A 22,591-nucleotide genomic window follows, 5' to 3' on the forward strand; every position below is an offset into this window, starting at 1 on the left:
CCACTCGCATCCTTTAGCTTAATAGAGAAGCTGTTTCTTAGTGCGAGACGAGGTAACGGCACTCTAATGACTCGCTGTGTGCTACAGGTTAGTTGTACCCTAGGCTTCCTGTTGCACCATTGCATTGTTATGACTGGACCAGGAACTGCGTTCTCAGGAGCCCGAATTGCAATGCCAGAGACAAAGGGTATGCCATACAGGATCTGGTTGGACAAACACAAGACACCTCTGGAATTGTTCCCTTTAATCGAACACAGACAGAACCACAGATGTAAGAATACTCACTGGAAAGACGGTCTGTTCATGCATTTTTACTACAATAAATAATGTGACTTGTAAGCCACTAGAAAGTTAAAAGGTCTGGTTTATAGTCCCTTAGTTGCATCCACTGCAAGGGACAGTAAAGTACACAAAGAAGCAGCCTTCCCTGATCACCCCTCTAGCCTCCTCTGATGTTAAGCAGAAAGTTCAGGGCCAAAAAAAAAAAAAAAATTATCACAAAACTGGGACTGTGCCCTGAACAGAGCAGGTCAGTGCTGTTTGGTGTTCCCCATTTATGGCAGCAAATATGCAGCCTGCACTTTAAGGCCCAGTGACATCTATACAAAGCAGGACTCAGCCTCCTGTGTTCACTGGGAGCTCCAGAACCAAGCCCCATTACAGAGCTTCCCAAGCTCAAAGCTGTTGCTGTGTCCCTAAGCGGTTTGTCTCGTTTCCAGCAGGAAGCCAAGGGAGATAAAACATGGCAATTTAGGCCGCAATAAGATTTCAAAGGAACAGAGAGAGAAAAAAAAACAACAAAACCCACAACTGAACAAAGATCTGGAACCGAACATTAAGACATCACTGGCCCATGTGTAAAGACACAAGCTATGGTGCCCCTAACCCCCTCCCCCTCAACAACATTTCTTTACACCTAAAAGTTTCAGCAACTCAAAATAAACTAAGCTTTGTTTCCTGTAAGGAGCACTGCCCCAGACAGGAGCAGCAGTGAACCTGTTAAGATATTAGTCTAAAGTTTGTGCGTGCAGGAGAGATTTGCTTTCTCCCTTGGAAAGGGTTCTTTGCTTAAACTGCTGTGGCTTGAGGGGCAACAGCAGTACAGCCAGTCCTTTCTGGCTTTGTTGCAAGGACACGACCAGCTTTCCAATACCATGAAAGGTGTGGATGTGTGCAGTTCTGAACCACAGACTGCATCAGCCCTGTGTGGGCTGCCTCCACACACTGCCAAGACAGGCAAACTCAAGCCACTGGGAGCCAGAATAGATTCTTGGCCCTCAGCTCAACTGCATCAGGAAAGGTGATCAAAGTGCTCATCTCTGGCACAGGAGGAATGGCATGTCCAGCTCCCATGGACATGCCATTTAGAGCTGGATTTCTAGACCTGGAGTGAAGCAAGAGGTTTCTTGCTAGCTCTAGGCTGCTGAGCTGCACTGCAAACCCTCCAAGTCCATCGCAGCTGACGGCACCGGCAATGGCCTGAGATGGGAAGCTGGTGCTAGTTCAAGAGCAGCTGCCCAGGACAACCGTCATTCACTCCTTGGCTGCCTGGTAGTTGGTGGACAGCAGGACCATGCTGTGGACCAGGAGTGAGGCCTCTGAATCTGAAAGCATAAAGGCACCCTCAGGCTCCAGTGCTGGGAACCAGCTCTGCAGCGTTTACAAGGGAAGGCCCCATTTGTCCCAGCCATGGTATAAGTAGTAGCAGGTGATGACTCGGGTAACTACATTTTATCCACTAATTTAACAAGGGCTCCTGAAACAGCTGCTGTTACAGCAAATGCTTGCCGACAGTTCAGCACCCCCTGAAGCATGCTCTTGGACCGTACTGCCCTCTGATGTGTAACAGCACTGTTGCTCTTTCATCTCCCAAACGCTTGCATCCCTGATGCGATGCCCGAGACCAGCCCGGCCAGATGGGCATCATGCGCAAGGAACGGACAGCCGAAAAGGAAGAGGAGCACAGGCAACTTTACCTTTCAGCATGCAGGACAGCTCCAGCCACTGGTCCAGCCATTTTCTGCATTCTGCCGGACTGAGGCGAGTAGAGTTCAGGCCACGGACATAACAGGCCTAATATCCATACAGGGACAGTCAGGCGGACAGTCAGGCAGACAGATAGGACCTGCTGATTCTCCCCTTGCCCCCAACCTAAAGATCTCTCTCAGCTCCTTGTGCATCTCTGATGCAATTTAAAGACCCAGAAACCCATTTCCCTACCTTCCATCCAGCACTGGCTGAGAGGCAGGACAAAGCCCCATCTTGTGATCCCACTGAAATCAAGCAAAGAATCTGCTAGGATCTGAGCCCCAGAGGGATTATTGAGTGACCTCAGAGTGGAGAACCTGTGACCTATTCATCCCATGGGAAATAAATTCCACCAGGGAAGGCAAGTGCCACTTTGGATTCTGCTAAAGACCAAGAGAAAGAAGAGGGTAGCGTGTTCCCACCCATGGGATTTTAGGAGCCTCTCACACTGGCTGAGCCACAGAATGGAGCTCAGGAAAGTGGGAGCTGTCCTCACCCTGTTCACTTCCTCATCAGAGAGCTCCTTCAATCCCAGCTTCAGCATGGCCCGGTCCAGGTGCTGGATCTCCTGCACGTGATTCTGCAGCCGGTACCTCAGGAAAATGGTCGGCAGGTGAGGCGTCAGGAACAGGACGCGGCTCAAGGCTTTCTGAGACAAAAGCATGAAAAAGGGGGCAGCTGAGATGGTGTGGATGTCTTGAGCAAACCCATGCTACCCAGGGAAGAGCATGGGAGGAGTGGCAGAGCCAGGGGCAGTCTAGGAACTGATCCAGACTCTCAGGGACAACTGTCTAGAGCAGCTTCAAGCAGAGGCGATATGAGCAGCTGCTAATGGCATCTCCTCTGACTAGCCCTTGCAGGGCACAGGAACAAGCATACAAACTAGCCGCAAAGTAGTGAAAGTGGGACTTCCCAGCTTCTCGGCAGTAATAGCCCATGAATCCACTCTCACCCTGGAGTTAAAGGAAAAGTGTAACCCTGCAGCTTACCCGTTTTATTAGGCTACTGAAATGCTGCTGCTCCCTTAGCTAACAGCTCAGCCCCCCTGCAGGGTGAGGTGCTTACCACCTGCCAGATGCGCAGCCTGTTCAAGCCGAGGGGATGTCCTGAGAACAAACTTCTCACAGCATGAAGCTCAGCCACCCCTGGATGGGAACCTTGCTGCACCTGAAAGAGCCCAGAGTGTTCCTGCTGTATATCAGTCCTATGCTTCCCATGGATAGAAGAGCAGTCTGACCCACATGCTGGGGATGTAGCAGGGCATCCTGGAAATCTACCTGGCTCAGACCTGGCTTTGTTTTCTCACCGTTTCCAAGGCCAGCCCCCAAGGTATCTGCACTACTCTCATCCCATGACAAAGCAGAAATGCCTCCATTTGGTGGGTCTGGCTGAAATCACCTTGAACAAGCAAGTCCAAGAAATTGCCCACCACTCCCTTCACATCCTCCCCTCCATAAACTAGTGCAAACCGGGGCTCTTGGTGAAGCATGGCTGCGGCAAGGAGGCTTCTCTTGGGGAAAGATTTCACTTCTGAAACTCTTATCTTCCAGCAAAAGTGCAGCCCCTTGGGGCTTTTGGATTTGCCTCTACTGAGTTCTGAGTACAGGTTATTTTGGGAGATCAGAACAAGAAATATCCAGCACAATTTCAGTCTGACCTGGCCAGCAACTGAAATAGGCAGCTTGGAAGAAAAGATATGAGACACCCTTGTCTTGAAGAGGACTTGGTTTGTTTCCAGAGTAAAGGTCATAGAGAATTAAGACAATGCACAAATGTAGCCTCCATCCCTGTCAAAATTCAAGCTGGACACCTAGGACAAGGAAGCAGGACACTGCAGATGCTTCATGCACCTCTGGGCCAACATCTGCCATGACTCAGGCCACAGGCAGACCTAACAATTCTGTACTGGCACTGATAATGTAATCTCTTATGATGCAAGCTGTTACATCTGCTGTCTTCTGTAGAGACACAGGCGTACCAAACCCATGATAACTTTTTAACTCTGGGTTATTTATCATATTTGCTCAAATCCAAGATGAGATGTTTTCCCCCCCACGTTCAAGATGATACTTCTCCCATCTTGGATCCAAGCACTTGCCCAGGTCAGGTGGCTGTTGTGGCTCTGGGCTTGTAGCTAGAGCTGCAGCCAGCCACAGCCACTGCCTGGCCAGGGTCAGGACCAGGGTGCCATCACAGTTGGTGCCTGGCTCAGGCCAGGGTAGAAGCTACTACTGATGTCAGAACTACCGTGTAGGGTAAGTGGCAATGGTGGGGGAGTGGAAGGGGTGGGGGTCAGGCTGCTTGCCCACTCACTCTTCTGCTTGCCTTTTTGCCACTGCTTTCCCTGCCGCAGTGGTGGGGGAATAAATTCAAGACAATCCTCCAATAATTAGATTCTACATATGGGAAATCACAGAAAAATTATGATTTGTTATGTATAAAAGCCGATTATCGGGAGGACATCTTGAATTCAAAGTTGTGCTGGTTTCAAGTAAATATGATACATTGCTTTATGTTCACTTATGTTATCGTGGAAACCTGCAGAAGTTACACCATCGATGATGGAAACACCTGTATGGCAGCTCCTTTTTTAAAAGAAGTTACAAGTTAGGTCTCTGCAGCTTTGCAGTGATCCCAGTGGAGTAGATCAAGCAACATCCCAGTGACTGAGCTTGGGTAGGCACAGCCAAGCCAGCTCAGGGATCACTAGCAGCTGTCAGTGCAGGCTGCAAGCCCACCTGACAAGCTGGATCAGGCCAGATCCTGAAATTTCCTTCCCTTACCTTGGTGCATAGCCTTTGCATCTGGTTCCGGATCTGCTCGTCAGCTACAAACCGGGTGGCCCGGGCCAAACCATCAACGATGTCTGGGTATGCCTCTCTCCGCATGCCATGGTAAATGTCCAAAAACTCAACCTGCTGCTTTGGCGTCCAGAAGTAATGGATCAGCAGTTGTCTTGGGAAAAGGTAGCTTGGAAAGAGAAAGCGAGTGGAGTGACTGTTGGAAGGGTGCAAGCCAGAATGACTGAAAACAGGCAAAAATCCAACAACTCCAATTCAGCAAGGATGGTGCCATATAGGGAAATCAGCAGCAACCACTCTGGGATCTGCCATGTGGTAGGGAACAAGGACTTGATCTCCAGTCCCTTGCTCTGCAAAACTGCAAGGGCTACTGCTTGAGCCAACTGGCCCTTGAACTGGCAAAGACCCTTCAGGCCCATTTGAAAGCAACATACATGGGCTTTGGCAGGCCTGTTTGGACAGCCTCAGCTGTGACCTCAGGTCAGGAGTATGTGGCTAGAAAGGTCCTCAGAAGTCTGATGACAGTTGTGTTAAAGAGAGAGAGAGACAGGCACTGAAAGTAGCCCTATCCTCACAGAAATAGAAGGCAGACAGTCTATCAGGCACTTGAGTGTATTTAAATCAAAAAAGCCCAGCAGTCTCCACATACAGCTGGGACAAGAACAAGGAGGTAGGAGAACTGGGTAACAAACAGCACTTGCAGAGTGGAGGGGGGACAGCTGGAAAGGGAGTCAGGATGTCTGGACCCTTGCAAGGAGTCCAACACAACTTGTTCTTGATGGCCAATCTACTTGGACATGACAGCGAGCATCATAAATGCCAACGTGGTCTGCAGTGTTCATCAGGTTACAACGAAAGACATCGGCATGGACAGGGATTTTAAGAATCCTCAGGCAAAAAATAAACCCGTCTGATTTGTTAATACATATTTATTTTTGCTGCAAGGGGACACTGAAAACACATAACCCTGCATAGTCATATGTAGTGAGCAGACACCATCCCGAGAGATGCAAGGGGTCTCCTGTGGAGAAGAACCAAGGGATGGAAACTTAATATGCACAGAAGGAGGGGAAAAAATCAATTTGCTAGAAAATGTCAGATCCCAGCTAGTGTCTGGTACCCAGACAATGACAGACAGACAGGAAACAGGCTGCCCTTCCTTTCTATGTTTGCTCAGTTTAGACAAGTGTTGAACAACTCAAGTGGGGTGAAAAATTATCTGACTGGGAAACTATAGTTTGGCTGAATACAAATGTTGCTTTAAATGGCTGCAAAAATAGTCTCTGGAGAAACAAAGACAGCTGTTCTGTAGCAACCCCCCTCATTGAGCTGCCAAAAATAGCACAAGCATCATCTGAGCAACAGAAAAAAGAAACGCTAAGAGAGGGCAGGAGTCAGCTCCGGTTCCTAATGACTACAATTCCCATTTGAGCCTCTATTCAGAAAAAGGCCCTGGCCCTAGCATGGTTGGTGGGGGGGAGGAGGCTGGGAAGGATGTACTTACATCAGCACCAAGACAAAGTAGTTGGCAAAAGGTGGAAGGGAGAGCAGTGATACGGGAATGGCCTTGATCAGATCCCTGCGAAACTGCACAAGTAGTAAAACAATAATTAGCATCCCGCAAGTGAGTGAAACCCGAGTGACAGTTGGGGGTGGGGCAGGGAAGGGATGGCCTCCAATCCACCACCTTCTCTCCAACCCTGCTCTCAGTGAGAAATGCTCAGTAACAGGCCCAGGAGTGTTATATCCCAGATCCAGCTACCAGGCTGTCTTGGGTTAAACAGTCAGCTGACCTACTCATAAGCCACAAGGCTGTTTGGGGGAGTGGGCATCCTAGAACAGGGAACTCCCTTGAGTGAAGCCACAGCTAGCACGTGTGACAAGGATGAGTTTGCCCGTCAGGTTCGGAGAACGCAGTCAAAACAACTGACTCTTGGAGAAATTCAGCACAACTTACAGATACCAAAGAACCTCAGAAGCTGGACCCACCTGTCTCAGTCTCTCCATCTCTCTGTAGGGAAGCTGCTGAAAACTAATCCCCTGATGGGCCATGTTAATCTTTATTTTTCTGACTTCTTTTGCTTCCAGAAACAATGCCTTAAATCCTGTGCAGAATACAGAGATAACCTTCAAGCCTGGCACTGAGCACAGCCCCATCCAGCTCAAGCAAAAAAAGCCCCTTTGCAAACTTTTACCTCCCCTTTAGTTTGTCTGCTGACAGCAGTATGCAACAGTACAGTGGGACGCATCATGCACGGTCTCATGCAGGCCACAACGGACAGTAGCGTGAGAGGCGAGATGGGGAAGTGGAATCAGCATCTAACCCAGCCCAGCAAAAGCAGCAGCCAGAATGTGAGAGGGAGATGTTTGTGAGAGGAAGCCAAATGCTTTAGGTTGCAGATGTACTTTGAATCATCAAAATGTTGTATACAGAGAAAGACAAGAGGGTTTTTATCTCCTCTCCTCCCCCTCCCCTCTTTAGAGGTAAGGACTACTTCTCCCAGTGACTTTGCAAACTCTGACTTCAGCCAAGATGAGAACTGCCAGAGCAGATCAGAGCAACAGTTAGTGGAACCTGACCACCTGGTTTGGAATGGGCTGGCCATGTTTCAGAATAACTGTGTTAAAAGACTGAAGAAGAAACTCCTTTGTAGGTCAGACTGGAACAGTGGTGCTCAGACTTTTTTTTACGAGTGGGCCAAACCTTCATATCAGAAATGAGCCACATGGACAAGCATTATAGTTCTATACCTTGTTAATACATTAAGTAATATTAGAAAGGGAAATGTAATACTTTTAGTATTTTTAGGCTCATCAATACAAAGTAAAAAGTTCAGTATTCTGCAGCATTATTTAATTTTTTCCAACTAATTAATTAGTGCCCTGTGCAGCAGCAGGGATGAGCTACCAGCCTGCCTTGGCCCGTAATGAGCCGACTGGTTTCCAGGTTCTTAGTGTCAATGGGGGATTGCTGGGTCTCAGACCTGTGGGAGGGGTGGGCAGGAGGAGACTGCCCAGCTGACAGTGCCATCCCTTACCTCAGCTCCCTACGCTTTCCCGGTTCCCTACCAACATCCCCTGAAGGGAGAGCTGCATGCTTTGAGCACCTGGGGAAGTGGGACCATGCTCTGCTGCAGAAATAACTTACTGCTGTTTTCATAGTTTCTAGGGTTGGAAGAGACCTGAGCAGATCATCTAGTCCGACCCCCTGCCATGGCAGGAAAGAGTACTGGGGTCAAATGACCCCAGCAAGATGTTCATCTAACCTCCTCTTAAACACCCCCAGGGTAGAAGCCTGCACCACTTCTCTTGGAAGCTGGTTCCGGACCCTAGCCGCCCTGACCGTGAAGTAGCGCCTCCTGATATCTAGCCTAAACCTACCCGCTGCCAGCTTGTGACCATTATTCCTGGTCACTCCTGGCGGTGCTTGGGGGAACAGGGACTCCCCCAATGCCTGCTGATCCCCCCAGACTAGTTTATAACAGGCCACAAGATCCCCCCTCAGCCTTCTCTTTTGGAGGCTGAACAGATTCAGGTCCTGTAGCCTCTCCTCGTAGGGCCTGCCCTGCTGCCCCCTGATCATATGAGTGGCCCTCCTCTGGACCCTCTCCATGCTGTCGACATCCCTCTTGAAGTGTGGCGCCCAGAACTGGACGCAGTACTCCAGCTACGGCCTGACCAGTGCCGCATAGAGGGGGAGGATCACCTCCTTGGACCTGCTCGAGATGCATCTGTGGATGCATGACAAGGTGCGGCTGGCCTTCCTGACTGCCTCCCCACACTGCCAGCCCATGTTCATCTTGAAGTCAATGATGACCCCCAGATCCCTTTCCGCCTCCGTGCTGACAAGAGGGGAGTTCCCTAACCTGTAGATATGGTGCCGGTTGTTCCTCCCGAGGTGCATCACCTTGCACTTGTCTGTGTTGAAACCCATCCTATTCTTGTCCGCCCACCCTTGTAACCTGTCTAGGTCTGATTGTAACCTGTTGCTTCCTTCTAGTGTGCCCACGTCCCCCCACATCTTAGTGTCATCAGCAAATTTGAACAGGGTGCTTTTTACCCCCTCGTCCAAATCGCTGATGAAGATGTTGAAGAGCGCGGGCCCGAGGACCGAGCCCTGCGGGACCCCACTGCCCACATCCTTCCAGGCTGAGAAGGACCCACCCACCACCACCCTCTGGGTGCGGCCCACCAGCCAGTTGGCAACCCATTTGACTGTGTGGGTGTCTATACCACAGCCCCCAGTTTCTTAATGAGAATGGGGTGAGAGACAGTGTCAAAAGCCTTCCGGAAGTCCAGGAAGACTACATCCACTGCTACATCCACTGTTTTCTAGTGCTGTAGTCAGCCCCATGAGCATGCGTGCATGAGGCCACCAAGGGCAGGTCTCCACTGCCTTTCCCCTTCCAGCTGTCAAAGTTTTCACAGGGCTCCAGAGCCCAGGAGCTGAGTGTTGCGGGCATTCACTTCCCCCTCCCTCCTCTGAACTTAGTGGAAGGGAAAAGAGGTACTGAGCAGCAACGGTGGTGGTGGCACTCAGCTCTGAGCTCATCAGCATGTCAGTGCAGGCTCTGGCTGGAGCTGCAGCTTTTGTGCAACTCCAGAGCCCAGCCCCTGAGCAATACTGCTTGGCCCCTTTGCCTCTGAATTCAAAGTGGGGCGGGGGGGGAGTGAATGGCAGCGATGCTCAGTCCCTGTGCTCTGGAGCTGCACAAAAGCTGTAGATCCAGCCAGAACCCGCAGACATGCTGGTGAGCTTGGAGCATTCACACAGTTCCACAGCCCAGGAGCTGAGCACGGCCACTGCTGCTTGTCCTCTTTTCTCTGCTGCTGAATTCAGTGGGGGGGCGGGCGGCAGCACATGGCAGTCCTGCTCAGCTCCTGGACTCAAGCTGCACAAAAGCTCTGAACACACCAGCATGTCAGCGCAGGGGAATGCAGCTCATGCTCTCTGTTCCTCTTTCCTCATGTCCTCCTTTCCTTTCACTGGAGAGGAGCGGCTGGTGGGCTTGCCCTGCAGCAACATGCCAATGATGTGGCTGCCAAGCTCCACAGGCAGAGGCTAAGCAACAATTAATATCCCTTCAGGCAAACTTTTTCAAGAGCCCCTAAGCACCAGCACACCCACAATAAGTTGTTTATGTCGCTCCAACTCCCACATTTTTCTAGCTTCATCTTCCAGCTTTTGGATCCAGGTTGGAGGCTATGATATTACGTATGAGCAGCAGGTTCCAAACACAGTTCAGCTCCAAATCGACATTACAAAAGCTTAATGGAAAAGCTCCTGTGATCAGCAGGTTTACGCTGTTTGCCAGCTGCAGCATACGCTACACAAACCCCACAAACCACGGAGCAAACCCAGCTATTCTGCTTTTGCTGTCCAAAACCATGAAATGCTCAAATGCCGGCATAAACGCTAAATTCGTCGGATAAACATTGGGCGTAACACATCTGTCGTTTCATAGATTGTACGGCCAGAAGGAACCTCAGAAGATCATCGAGTTCAGCCACCTGCATGAAGCAGGAAAGATAACTGGGGGTCAGGTGACCCCAGCAAGGTGACTGTCTAGTTTCCTCTTGAAGATTTCCAGGGTAGACAACTGCACCCCCACTGGAGGGAGCTTATTCCACAGTCTGGACATTGCCTGTGAAGTTTTTCCTAATGTTGAGCCTGAATCAGTCTTCCAGGAGTTTGTGACCATTTCTCCTGGAAGAGGTTAGGGGCTGGAAGGGACCTCACAGATCATCGCGTCCAGCCCCACTGCACTTGGGCGGGAAAGACCGCTGGGGTCCGATGTCCCCAGGAAAGACAGCTGGGGTCAAAGGCACATTCCTTAATGCGCCTTTGATACTAGGGTAAATAGGCTGCATTCGTGTTGGTCTAAGAACATAAGTAGACCAGGTTCTTTGGGTAAACCCAATATCTTTTATTAGACCAACTCAAATAGTTGGAAAAGCCCTTCTCTGCAAGCGTTCAGGGATAAATACCCTTTGCCAGGCTGAGGATGCTGTGCATTGAGGTTAGCGTTTCCTTAATAAAGCACTTATGAAATACAGTATGAATGAAACAACACACAGCATGAAATAAAGTACCCAGAGTAACCGTGCAAGTCCCAGGCGGGTTATTTAGCACTGCTGCCTGCCCACGAGCCTAATGACACCGTGCGGCCGGTTACCAGCGCAATAAAACTCCCGCAATGACCCGGGAGCTGAATATATCGCGATGACCTGCCGCTCCCAAAATCACCGTTGCTTTTATTAGCACCGTAACGGTCTCGTGCAGACCCCCGGGATGTTCAGGGCTTGAGAACTGCCCCGTCCTCGAACCCTTCCGGGTGCGAAACCCCCCGGGCTCGGCGGGGACGCCGGGCGGGAGGAGGGTCGAGCTGGGGGCGAAGCGGTTCCCGGGGGCGGGAAAGGGGGCTGTGGCGGGCACCTACCTCGGTGGGACGTGGCGTACAGCAGGTAGAAGCGGGGGAAGCGCCTCTCCAGGAACCGCTCGTATCGGCCGCTGGCGCGTTTCACGGTGCTGAGCAGGGCGCTGAGGAGCGGTTTGGGGTCGGGCTTGGCGGACAGCAGCCTGCGGCAGAAGGGGACTTGCAGCCAATCCGCCCCGCCCCCACCGCGGGGTGACGTGAAGGGCCAGGCCGGAGCCTCTGCGGGCGGTTGGGGGGGATGCAAACGGCCATAACGGCCGCTGAGGGGAAGACGGGGGGGGGGGGGGAGCTAGGGGCTCGGCTCACCTCACCGCCCCGCGGCCGGGCAGCCAGGTGGACCCCGGCCACACGCGGAAAGCACCCCAGCAACCGCTCAGCCTGGGCAGCGCCATCTTAGGCCACCCCGAGGCTAAAGAGCACAGGTCAGCGCCGCGCGGGACCGGCGAGGAGGCGACTGACCCGGGGATTGGTTGGAAGCGGAGGTAGCTTCCCCACCCCCTTCCTGGCACGTGACCGTAGGCGGAAGTAGCGCAGGCGAAGAGGGGGGCGGTTTTCCCCGCCCCTTTCTGGCACGTGACCGCAGGCGGAAGTAGGGCGAGGCGGGCACGTGGAGTGGGCCTGCGCGCGTTCCGGTGGATTGTCACCCTTCGGACCTTTACACGCCGTGGCCTTTGGCGCCGGGGCGCAGCGGCCGCCACGTCCGCGCTGGCGACCTGCGGAGCTGCACGAGCTCCCGCAGGGGGAGGAGTTGGCTCCCTCCTCCTCCCCGCTCATCGCTCCCGGTGACCTCCTGGGACAGGCCCCGCTGTGTGTCCGGCTGGGTGGCTCCAACTCCCTGTGGTCTCCGGAGGTGGCTCTGGGTTGTGGAAAGAGCTGAAGAGCCTTACGGGAAGGAGCGAAACGGAAAGAGATGCAGACAGCACAGTTGCCCAAAGAAGGGTTCACTTGAGTAGTGGAGCATTGTGGCCATGAAAAAGGAAAGGTGATCAATAACAGCACTTTGTTCTTCACTCCTGAGGTGCCAAGTCAGTGGATTTGCTGAGCCCCTGAATAGTTGTTCAAATGCTACTGTGATGGGGAGCAAGAATCGAGACGGGATGCTTCTGTCCCAGTCAAAATCTGCTTGCCTGCTTAATATACACAGCTCAATCTTTATTTTTATTTGGGGGGGCGGTGGAAGGGTGCATATTGTATATGAAGAAAATATAGGCAGACAAAGTCCTTTGGGCAGATGTGATACTTATTACTAGACCAACTACATAGTTGGAAAAAAGGTTTTGCAAGCTTTGGGGCACAAACACCCTTTTTCAGGCATTGGAGACTTGCTGCTATAAAGAAGAAAATACAGCATTCTGGTCCTCCCACAACTAAAATATGTGCTGCAGGTGGAGAACAGAAGAGACAAACATCTGCCATTCCCTGAGCTCTGTGCGGGCAGAGAAATGATAAGGTGCCATGTGCCTGTGTGATCCCAACAGGCTGCAGGGGAAGGCAGTAAACAGATCCGGTAAACCAGGTTCCCTCTGAATCTGAACAGAGGGGAAAAATCCTACTTGGCCCTAATTCTGGTGAGCAGGTTGACCCTAAACACATGAACAAAACTCATCCAGTGGTACCAGGGGAGATTCTTTACCTCAGAGGTTCCCAAACCTTTTCTTACTGCATACCCCCTTTCCAGATTAACCAGCTGTCTGCATACCCTTACCAGCATAAGGTTTGTATTTCAACCCCTTAAGTGCCAATTATAATGAAAATTAAATACACTGTTACACAATTTCTCCCTCATGCAGAGATGCTTTGCATACCCACAGGGGTACAGGAACCTGTTTGGGAACCCCTGCTCTATCTCTTTTGAGCAAGGCCCTGCCCAGTTTAATATCTGGTCTCCAACTCCAGTGTCTTAATATTGCAGAGCAAGGTGAAGTGGGGGTGAGGGGTGGAAACTTTGAGACACCCAATCTGGAAACATACAATATGGTGGCATTCTACCCAGTCTCTTCAGAAAGCCAAAGAGCTGCTGCACAGCAGTGTGAGCCCAAGTAAGTCTGGATAGCTGTGGTCCTGGACCCACAGGTTCTGGGCTATGCATTGCCCACAGGACCTTCCAACATTGCCTGTGACCACAGGAAATTAAAAAGCTTAGACTGATGTTGGCAGGGAGAGACAAGGTGGCTGTTATCCACAGGGAGTTGCTTGTCCAGCGTGGCTGTAGGCCAGCTAAGACTGGGGACCACTCCTCCGTGGTGTCCATGAAAAGGCTGAGACGGTAGCATGGTCACACTAATCATCCCTTGCCCTGTTCCCCTGTACTTCTCAAAGGTAGCACGTTCAATTCGTTGCTTATCAGAAGAAATGCACAGAAGTTTGTCGGTTGTATCGGTAGCCTCCAGGTCATTGATTGTTCACATCGCACTTCAGGAGGCTTTCTGGTTGGCACCGACCAATGATACTTGGTGCTGTATTTCTCCAGCTGATGGAACAGATGATTGACATCTTATCAGTGCTGCACGTACCTCAAAAATGTGCAGCTATGCCAGTTCTGGCTGTAATCTGTCTGAAAAATGGCCCCTTTGGAGCAAAGTCCAGCGTGTCACATGCATTAATTGCCTGGGTGGTACTTAAGGTTTTACCAAATGACTTTTTAATTTATTATCCTTGACCGATAGCATTGTTTGGGGGTGAATATAACTCACTGTACCCAAGATCAGATAGTTACCTGCCCTTGATCAAAGTTTCTCATCTCCAATTAATTCCCTGCTAATAACCACCTTGGCAGGTCATCAATTACTGTAGCACAGAGATAGAATCAGTTATGCTTGGGAGAAAATTCTTGTTGACTTCTTAAGCCTCTTTCAAGCAGCTCTGCCCCAAGCCAGCCAGTCCAAGGCAAGCGTGAAGTACCCTTATCTTACTGGGTGGAGGCACTTGTTATATAAAGAGGGGAGAGCAGACTGTGCTATTCTCTCTTGGGAACAGCAAGCTAAAAGTCTGCCCTGTTCACAAAATGACTAACGAACAGCCCATAAACCAGGGCCCTCCGGCCTGTGAAATGGGTAAGTAATGCAAGAGCTAGAGGGTCCATTTCCTTAGGTTGTAGGAGGCCTTGCCAAACTATGGAATCATCTGAGTGTGGAGCACTTTGTTTTTCAACTAAGAATAAATCTCTTGGGGGGTCATCCCCCCCAGCTCCATTCTACTTGCTATTCAGGGATCAGCTCTAGGGAAGTGCGTTTGCTTAGATGTCTCATGAAGCTACTGGCTGTTCTTCCAAATTATCCGTTCTAAACCTTTTTTGAGGGTTTGAAATAAACCTGCATGCTTCATAGCATAAACCTGGGGGGATCAGGAAGAAACTCCCTGGGTGAAAGCTAGTTCTTAACTGCCTGGATTTTCTTTACCTGCCTCTGAAGCATCAGTGTTGGCTACTGTTGGAGATAGGATGCTATCTGTCTAGATAAACCTTGGCCTTGATCCAGCCCAGTCAATCCTGTTCCTAGTTGTTCTAACAGGGTGATTTTGTCATACTGCTAAAAGCGGGGAGGTGGGGTAATTTTAATCCCCAAACTGAAACGTATAACTATTGCTTTTACTGGAAGCAAAGAGCCCTACAGATTTGCTGCCCTCTTATCTTCACTGGATTCAGTAATTTTGCTCCGCTGACAATATCTTGGGTGATTATTTGTGCTCTCATGCATTTAAGCAGGAGGGAATAAGCATTGCAACACTTGTCTGATTGGGAAAAAGGTACAGCTTCAGAAAAGAACGTGAATTTTGTTCTATCCAAATTTCAGCAAAGATTTAGCTAAAAGCCATTGATTGGTCCTGTTGCCTTTTCTGTATGCCTGTCCTGTTCCATTAGAGATACTTATGGGATCACATCTTGGTATTTCTTATGTCAGCTGCCAAGTTTCTGCCTTCTTTTATCTGCTCAGTCTCTCTGCCTAGTCTTCTCCATGTCAGGGATCAGATTGTGTGTAATGGCAGGTCTTTCTTGGTATATTATGATAACATCGCTGGGGAGAGTCGCCATTGTGTTCCCAGTTCTGCTCCGATGGTCTCCAAATTACTTTACACATGGAACAATTCTGCTTGATAGGTTTCAGAAAATTAATTTCAGCAAATGGCTTAATTTTTTTTTTAAATCACACTGACTACAGAGATAACAACAGAGCTCTGAGGGAAACAGTATTTCTATCCCACAGAAAAATTTGTATTAAAAAAAAATCCACCAGAATATTTATATTGCTCAAAGTCTCAGCTTTAAAATATATATATCTTCTAAATCCAAAGTTAGATACATTCTTATGCAAAGACAACACATTCTATTTGGGACGAATTACAGTGGATTTTTACTTATTATGAAATAACCACAATGGATTGTAATGATAGTAGTGACGATAATGGTAGTATGGGAGTGATGTTGCCATGACGGTGCAGGAAATATGTAAGGAAAGGATTTTGATGGTTGATACCTTTCACTGGACCAACTGCACGTTGGGATAGACTGGCATGCCCTAACCTGACCTAAAGAAGAATGCCCTGCATGCAAAAGCCCCAACCATGTAGTTGGTCCAGTAAAAGACCTGATGAAGTGAACTTCAGCCCATGCAAGTTGTGCCATTTTCCTTTCAAGGGTGCTTCTTGGTGCAACACAATTTTAGGAGTTTGGTGTGAAAGCATGATTCACAAGGAGCTCATAGTTTTCATATAGGAATCTATAAACATTGTGACCTGTCGTGGTCTTCCTGAGTTCTTTGCAACAGAGAAATTGCTCTACTGTTTTTTCTGAGGTCAAAAACAAGTGAAAACTCAGAGCTGGAGGGTTGTTGGTTGCAGCCGTGTTGGTCTGAGGCAGGGGTGGGCCAAATGCGGCCTGCCAAGCCATTCTATCCAGCCTGCGGGGCCCCTAAAAAACTTAGAAAATTGATATTTACCTGCCCCTGGCTGCCTGCCATGTGGCCCTCGATGGCTTGCCAAAACTCCATAAGCGGCCCTCTGCCCAAAATAATTGCCCGCCCCTGGTCTAAGGACATATGCAGGCAGGGTTTTTTGGGTAGATGTGATATCTTTTATTAGACCAACTAAAATAGTTGGAAAAAAGGTTTAGGCACAAACACCCTTTTTCAGGCAGTCTCCCTAGGCCTGAAGAAGGGTGTTTGTGTCTGAAAGCCTGCAACGACCATTTTTTTTCCAACTATTTAATTGTTCTAATAAAAGATATCATATCTACCCAAAGAACCTTGCCTAAGAGCTGGTGTTTTTGAGGTGTGCCTCAAGTGTACTGAGGGGTGCCTCAAGGCCAAAAAGGTTGAGAACCACTCAGTGGCAACGTGGAGGGGATGCACGGAGAGATGCATGTGCACCCCCCGTCAGGCTGCGCTCTGTTTAGTTGGTGGGCGGGGGGGGGGGGCAGGTGGGAGCACCAGTGCCCCCCTCTGCAAGTGCCGGCGCCGCTTTTTGGTGAGTGAGATTGCCCCCCCACGCCCCAGTTGCTGACTGGTGTCAGGGAGGGCATGTTCTCCCCCCGACTCAAGAAGCACCAGTCACCCATGGGTCCACAAGGTGCAAATCTGCCCTTCCTTCCAACAAAAGACTTGCCCACAGGAATCCTGACCCGTCGGCATTATCAGATATTACCAGGCCCAGCACTCCTGCTCTGTGGTAGCCGTTCAGGGGTTCAGCTGAGGAGCTGGCAGCCTGGGTTGCTGAGGAGGCAGGCATATTGTGCCTGGTTTCCCCCCTAAGTCTAGGGCCAGCCTCAGGCCAGCGACCACCGGCCCCGTGCTGCGCAGGGCCCGACTCATCCGTTTTCCACACGTCGAGGCAGACCCGCTTTGGACAGCGCAGGTTTGCCAAGATGACAACGCAGGCCCGAGCATTAGGCTCGGACGCTTCACAGGTTGAAGGGCCTCTCAGCTGGAGCGCCAGCGTTGTAGGGGCACAGTGTCTCCTCCCTTTGCAAAGCTGGCTGGCAGCACGGCACTTAACAGACACTTCGGGCAGGAGCAAGGGAGGTTTGCGAAGGAGGAACTCGACGGGGATTTCTCACCGACTCCCCCAGACAGGAGCTAGGGGTGCGATGACACCCGCAGGGAGCGAGCTGAGCGCGCGCACGACGAGGCCGGTTTCTGCACCGCCCGCAGTTGACGCGGGCGGGCGGGACTCAGCACGGCCGTGACCTCTGACGTCATCGAGCCGCGTCGGGGTCCGACGGGAGCCGGGACATGGCGGCGCGGCGGCGCCGGCGGCTGAGGGGAGGCCGGTGAGTGCGGCGGTGACGTGGCGCCCGGGGGTTGGCTCGCGCTGGAGGCGGGGAAGGGGGGCGCACCTCCCGCCGCCGCGAGAACAGCGTCCCGGGTCCCGAGTGGGCGGGGTGGGGGAGTAGTGCATCGTGCAGGGAGAGAGGCGGGGCAGGTAGCAGAGCAGCGGATGGAGCAAGGAGCAGGTGGCGGAGCCGCAGATCGGGGTGAAGAGCGAGTGGCGGAGCAGCGGGGCAGGGCAGGGAGTGAGTGAGTGAGTGGTGGAGCAGGGTGGGGAGGAGATTGGGGGGAGGAGCAGATGGCAGGGCAGCGGAGCGGGGTGGGGAGCAGATCATGGAGTAGGAGGTCAGGGCGAGGGGCAGAGGGTGGAGCGGTGGATGGGAGCCGGTGGCAGAGCGCAGTGAGGAGCCGATCACGGAGCAGTGGATCAGGCTGGGGAGTAGATTGCAGAGCAGCGGATGGGGCAGACTGGAGGGGTACTCAGGGAGTGAAGGGCTTAGCTTGGATCGCACCTGCCCGAGAAGTTGGCCCCCACTGGTCTGGTTAGATGCCTTCCACACCTCCCCCCCCGAAAAAAGTGGGAGACATGGGGCCAGGTTTCTGCCTGAGGGACTTAGCCCCTTGTGCCCCCGTCCCGAGCTGCCCCCTGATCTGGGGGGCAGGGTCACTCCGGCATGTGCCATAGAGCAGAAGAGGATGAAAGAGTCACTGGTCAAGGGCAAGAGAACAGGGGCGGGAGGCGACTCCGTAGCCCAGTGAGCAGAGTGCTCACCTGAGTGCAGCAGAGCCTGGGCTCTGGCTCCTGCCCCATCCCCGTGTCAGTGTTTTCCAGTGAACGGTCCCTCCATGCAGGTCAGGAAGTTACAATCCATCCTCTCTTGCTTCTTTTCTTGTGTCCATCCCCAGCCCACTCCCTTCCCGGAGAAGAGCAGCAGCCCAAGGGCAGTGTTGCTCAGCTGCCGGTCCGCAGTCATCTCCTAATTCTTGTTAAATAACGATGATTACGCTGCAAACCAAATAAAGCTAGGAAGTGTTTTGAACTGCGCTGTAACAGCCACGTGGTGCTGCTCTGTAGCTTGATGGGGGGGGTACGTTCAGTTTAGTTGTGGCTGCACTGGTACCCGAGGCAGCCACTACTAGGAAACTCTGGCTGCTTGAACTGCAAGGTGTTTCTGACCCTACAGCTGGTGAGTTCTAGCAAGATGATGGGAGGGATTTTTTGAGGGGTGGTTCGGAGGAGGCTGTGCTCATAAAATGAAATGTGCTTTGCTTTGTCAGGGCAGGTGCTATATAAATGCTTTATAGTTTAGCTGCATGCGCTTTCTGGGGCATTAAAAATAAAGTGTGTCATGCAGTGCTCTGTTTGAATGCTGGCAACGTGACATGTCTCGACTTGTCTTCTCTCTGAAACAGGGCTCATTTATTTAGCTTAGTGTTATCATCCCAGAGCCACATTTGATTGCCCCGGAGTCCAAACTCCAATACTTGGGCTGAAAGAACTGTGTCACCAGCATGCTGGAAAAGCCTGCAAGATGTTGCTTTTCTTGCATTTGTTTGGCAGGTACAATGCAGCATAATGCCAGACTTAGCCCAGCCAAGGTCAGCTAAACCTGCAGAAGGGTTGTATCTACATGGACTCTGACATCTAACCTTCAGCGTTCATTAGTGATTACGGGGGGGTCAGTATAAGCCACGTTTTGAGGAGCAGCATCCCTGCTGAAGTGCCTGCAGGGTCCCACTACACTTTAGATGCTTGTTAAAAGGAAGCTACAATTGCAGAAGGTTTTAAACTATTCTATTCCCAAGCCATCTTTGTGGAAGGAAAAGTGAAGCACCAATTTTCTTGTCTTCCTTTGTAAAAGAGCAGTGATCACAGGCTTCTTTGAAGTAAACCTGTAACCCTGCAATGAGTGGTAGTCAACATGGGTCTGGGTGATGGACCTGTTCCAACGCATACGGAGAGAGGCAATGAAACAAGATATTTTTAGCTCTGAACTTCAGTATCTGCAGCTAGAATGGAAGGGTCTTAGTACATGTATTTATGTGCATAACCACCATGTATGGGAGCTTCAGCTCTTGGCCGGGACCTCATCGTGCTTGGTGCTTTACAAACAAAAGAAACCAGAATTGTGGAGGCAGGTATAGACAGTAGACACCATGATGAATCTTAAACCTTAAAGTGTTTGGTTTGAATGGAGGGACAAATGAGAGACTTTTTTTCTTCTGGGGAATCTCTCTTAAAGAGAGATCAGGGAAGGAAGATAGTATTGGGTGGCAAAACAATCTAGATCGCTGTAATAATTAAAGCAGTGACTGATGGAGTCTTGAATTCCAGCTTGAGGGAGGGAGGTTGATGATAAACCAGCTCAGACAATGCCCTGTAGCAAGTTGATAGCATTTGCACATTGGAAAGTGACATTAGGCCAGCTCCAGCTAATCATTCTTCTGTAAGAGAAATGCAGCTTCCTGATGCAGAGGCAGCCCAGTTCGATCCTAGTGAATGACTGCGTTGTGCTGCCTCATGCATTTCTCCAGCTCCCCTTATCTGCGATCATCAGACTGTGTGTGGGAGCTGCCCAGATAATCGCAATCCTCTTCTAATAAAGAATGCTCTGCTAGCACAGCGGAAAAGCTTTCCGGCTTGGCACATGGAGAGGGGAAACAGACAGGCTCTGGGGCAAAGAGTGTCTTGTTCTGTTTTTGCACAGCCTGAGTTAACAGGGCCTGGATCCAGGCCTGAGGCTCCAATAACAAATATGCCATAAGGAAGGGGAGGTTCATTTTAAAGCCAGTGGTGCAATTTGGCCCGACAGGTGAGAGGACACCACGGTGATGACTAGACAAAAGTAAAATAACCAAATTGCCTTCCTTAGGGTTCTGACAAGTCGGCCACACACCTGGCTGACACCAGCTTAATAAAGGAGACAGTAATTATTCCTGTGCAGAGAGGTTTGCAGCTGAACCAAGGAAGCTCAGAGCAGCGATCTGGGTCACAGTGGCTGTTCTCAGCTGTGATTTGGACCATTTTCCTCCCTCATCTGGTAAATGGCCCTGTCTCATGACTGGCAATAGTCAGCTCTTGACTCTGCGCAGGCCAGGGACTTGCGGTAGACTCTCAATGTGAGCCTGGAGGAGGGACTCCCTGGACTGGTGTGTGGTTTCTTTAGTAAGGGAGGGGGTGTAGAAGAACGGCGCATTGTTTGCTGCTGAGGGGTGGACTGTCTAGACAAAGGCAGTAGTGTCTTGGTCTTTTGGATTCCAACAGCAGCCATAGTCGTAAGGTATAACAATTCAAACAGGGATGAGCCTCTAGTATTACTGGTTGGAATTTGAAAGGTCAAGGAGGTTTGGACAAAGTTCCTGCTCCTTAAGCCCTTTAACAAGGCATTGTCAGGGAGGCCATTCTAAGCCTAACACAACTGGGAGTCTATTAGCCAGTTGCTCAAAAGAGGAGTCCTTCATGTGAGCATTACATGGGTCTGAGTCCAACTTGGGAAGCTCTGCAGACTTTGTCTGTCTGGTAAGCTTCCAAGTGGGTCTGGCTGGCCTTTGACTTAATTCCTGGCAGTATGGCTGGGTGGGTGTGTGGATATGTTGCACCAGTGCAGTAGGATCTCAACCTTTTCATACTCAAGGGCTCCCTTGCAAAATGCCGACTCTTAGTTTTCACTTCTTTTTTTTCCACTGCAGAAAAATCATTGAACAATTCTTCTGTTGCAAAGAACTGGAGGGATTGTTCACAGATAGTTTAGCTTGCAGGCTAGAAGGGACTGTTAGGACACATAGTCTGACTTGCGTGGCCAGAGGCTTTCATTTTCTTTCCCTTGTATAGAATCCAATAAGTGCATTTACCTAGGGGATATCTTTCAGAGGGGCGTTGGGTCTTGACTCTGCAAGCTTAAGAGCTGTAGTGTCCATTTGTTCCTGCTGGGAATCATTCAGTCATTTTCCCTTCGTGCTTCTCCCTGCCCTGCAGCACCACACATGTTGTTTCAGTTTGCTCTTTCGTACAGTGGCCCATGAGGCCAGGGTGAGTAGAAATGGTTACGCACCAGTGGCTTAATCGCTGGCTTTATTATAATTACATGGGAAGACAGGTCTGTATGAGATGGCAGTGCTGTTTTATACAGAGAGAAGTCTTCCCTGTCTGGACAAAGGAGCCTGGGAGTCATGAAAGAGGGAGATCAAGCTGGGCTGGTCGCTTGTCAGCAGAGATAGGGGGAACGGTTTTGCTCCCACCCAAAGAAGGAGCGTCTTTTGCAATGAGATAGGCCGGTGCCTCACTATAATGAGCGCTTGCCATGTGATCCTCTTCCCTTCTCCCTTTATTAACATCTCTGGGGCTAGCATTCACAGAGCAGAGGACTCAGACTCCCAGGGTAAGTAACTTCTTCCTTTTTGGGGAACTACTGCTAAGGGAAACCTGAGGGGAGAGTGCTGAGTCTGCTCGGGGAGGCTTCAGAGTAGAGAGCAGGACTCTGGGTTTAAAAATAAGAGCTCTGTGAAGTCTTTGAGTCAGAAGGTAGGCTGGTGGGATCGTGTCCTGGTTTCTTTCGAGTAGGGGTTGCACCTCAGTCCTGTTGGTATTAAGAAGCAGAAGTGCCATTCAGAGTCAGTGGGATTTTGGCTTGAGCTTCTACAAAGCACTGTATAAAGCTCTGCTCACTGCAGGGAAACTGGGCTGGAAATAACCTTGGCAGTCCTGGAGCTCTCCCCAGCTGTTTTGGAGAGGCAACAGAACTGAAGTTAGCAATGCCAGGTTTATATTCCGGTACATGACACCAATTGCAGGCACTGACCCCAGGTGAGACAGAACAGCCCAGGCCAGTTTGGGAACATTTCCTCGTGTGCTGCTCCTGGTTAAACTGTCTGCCCTTTTTGGCTGGGAGTCAGAGAATTTGAGGTTCTCGCTGTGCGACGTGCTGATTGTAACACACCGGCAGAGAGAGGCTTTCTAGAGGTGGAGGGACCTTCTTACAATTCAAAATAGCAAGGGACCAGGTCAGGAACTCTGGCCTGCGGAAGCAAAATTTTGCCTACCCTTGGTATAAGGCACATATTAAGA

General features: G+C 50.7%; 2 protein-coding genes across 16 annotated transcripts in view; one reads left to right on the forward strand and one right to left on the reverse strand.

Moving 5' to 3' along the window:
• Positions 1 to 241: 241 nt before the first annotated feature.
• Positions 242 to 11,739, reverse strand: LETMD1 (LETM1 domain containing 1). 2 transcript variants are annotated; one of them, XM_090054223.1, is made up of 9 exons: positions 11,573 to 11,738; positions 11,270 to 11,409; positions 6,819 to 6,934; positions 6,334 to 6,416; positions 4,812 to 4,998; positions 3,094 to 3,195; positions 2,525 to 2,677; positions 1,977 to 2,073; positions 242 to 1,604 (listed from the first exon to the last, which is right to left on the reverse strand). In XM_090054223.1, the coding sequence occupies exons 1-9, from the start codon at positions 11,656 to 11,658 to the stop codon at positions 1,534 to 1,536; spliced, it is 1,035 nt and encodes a 344-aa protein (XP_089910349.1). In that variant the 5' UTR covers positions 11,659 to 11,738; the 3' UTR covers positions 242 to 1,533. The 2 variants fall into 2 exon arrangements, with proteins under 2 accessions (XP_089910349.1, XP_089910350.1); XM_090054224.1 differs by lacking the exons at positions 242 to 1,604; positions 1,977 to 2,073 and adding an exon at positions 2,084 to 2,273 and having other exon boundaries at positions 11,573 to 11,739.
• A 5,715-nt stretch (positions 11,740 to 17,454) lies between these two features.
• SLC11A2 (solute carrier family 11 member 2) overlaps positions 17,455 to 22,591 on the forward strand; it is a 35,016-nt gene continuing 29,879 nt past the window's right edge. For 4 of the 14 annotated variants that reach the window (XR_016442862.1, XR_016442863.1, XR_016442861.1 and 1 more), the window contains exon 1: positions 21,783 to 21,905. Coding sequence is in view for 4 of the 14 variants with exons in the window: in XM_090050671.1 (XP_089906797.1) it covers positions 21,815 to 21,905 (91 nt within the window). In the remaining 10 variants the exon portion in view is untranslated. Of the gene's footprint in view, positions 17,529 to 17,618; positions 17,780 to 17,851; positions 18,714 to 21,780; positions 21,906 to 22,591 lie in introns of those variants that run through there. The other 10 variants (XM_090050674.1, XM_090050679.1, XM_090050678.1 and 7 more) reach the window with 9 other exon arrangements.

Source organism: Crocodylus siamensis, chromosome 6 (assembly GCF_052110815.1).
Source record: "Crocodylus siamensis isolate JL-2025a chromosome 6, ASM5211081v1, whole genome shotgun sequence".
Classification (NCBI taxonomy): domain Eukaryota; kingdom Metazoa; phylum Chordata; order Crocodylia; family Crocodylidae; genus Crocodylus; species Crocodylus siamensis.

Coding starts and splice junctions, on each gene's coding strand:
- LETMD1 (XM_090054223.1), bottom strand. CDS start 11,658: ATGGCGCTGCCCAGGCTGAGCGGTTGCTGGGGTGCTTTCCGCGTGTGG. Junction 6,935..11,269: donor GTACGCCACGTCCCACCGAG/GTAGGTGCCCGC, acceptor TATTCTGCACAG/GATTTAAGGCATTGTTTCTG. Junction 1,605..1,976: donor GCTGTCCTGCATGCTGAAAG/GTAAAGTTGCCT, acceptor TTATGCTTTCAG/ATTCAGAGGCCTCACTCCTG.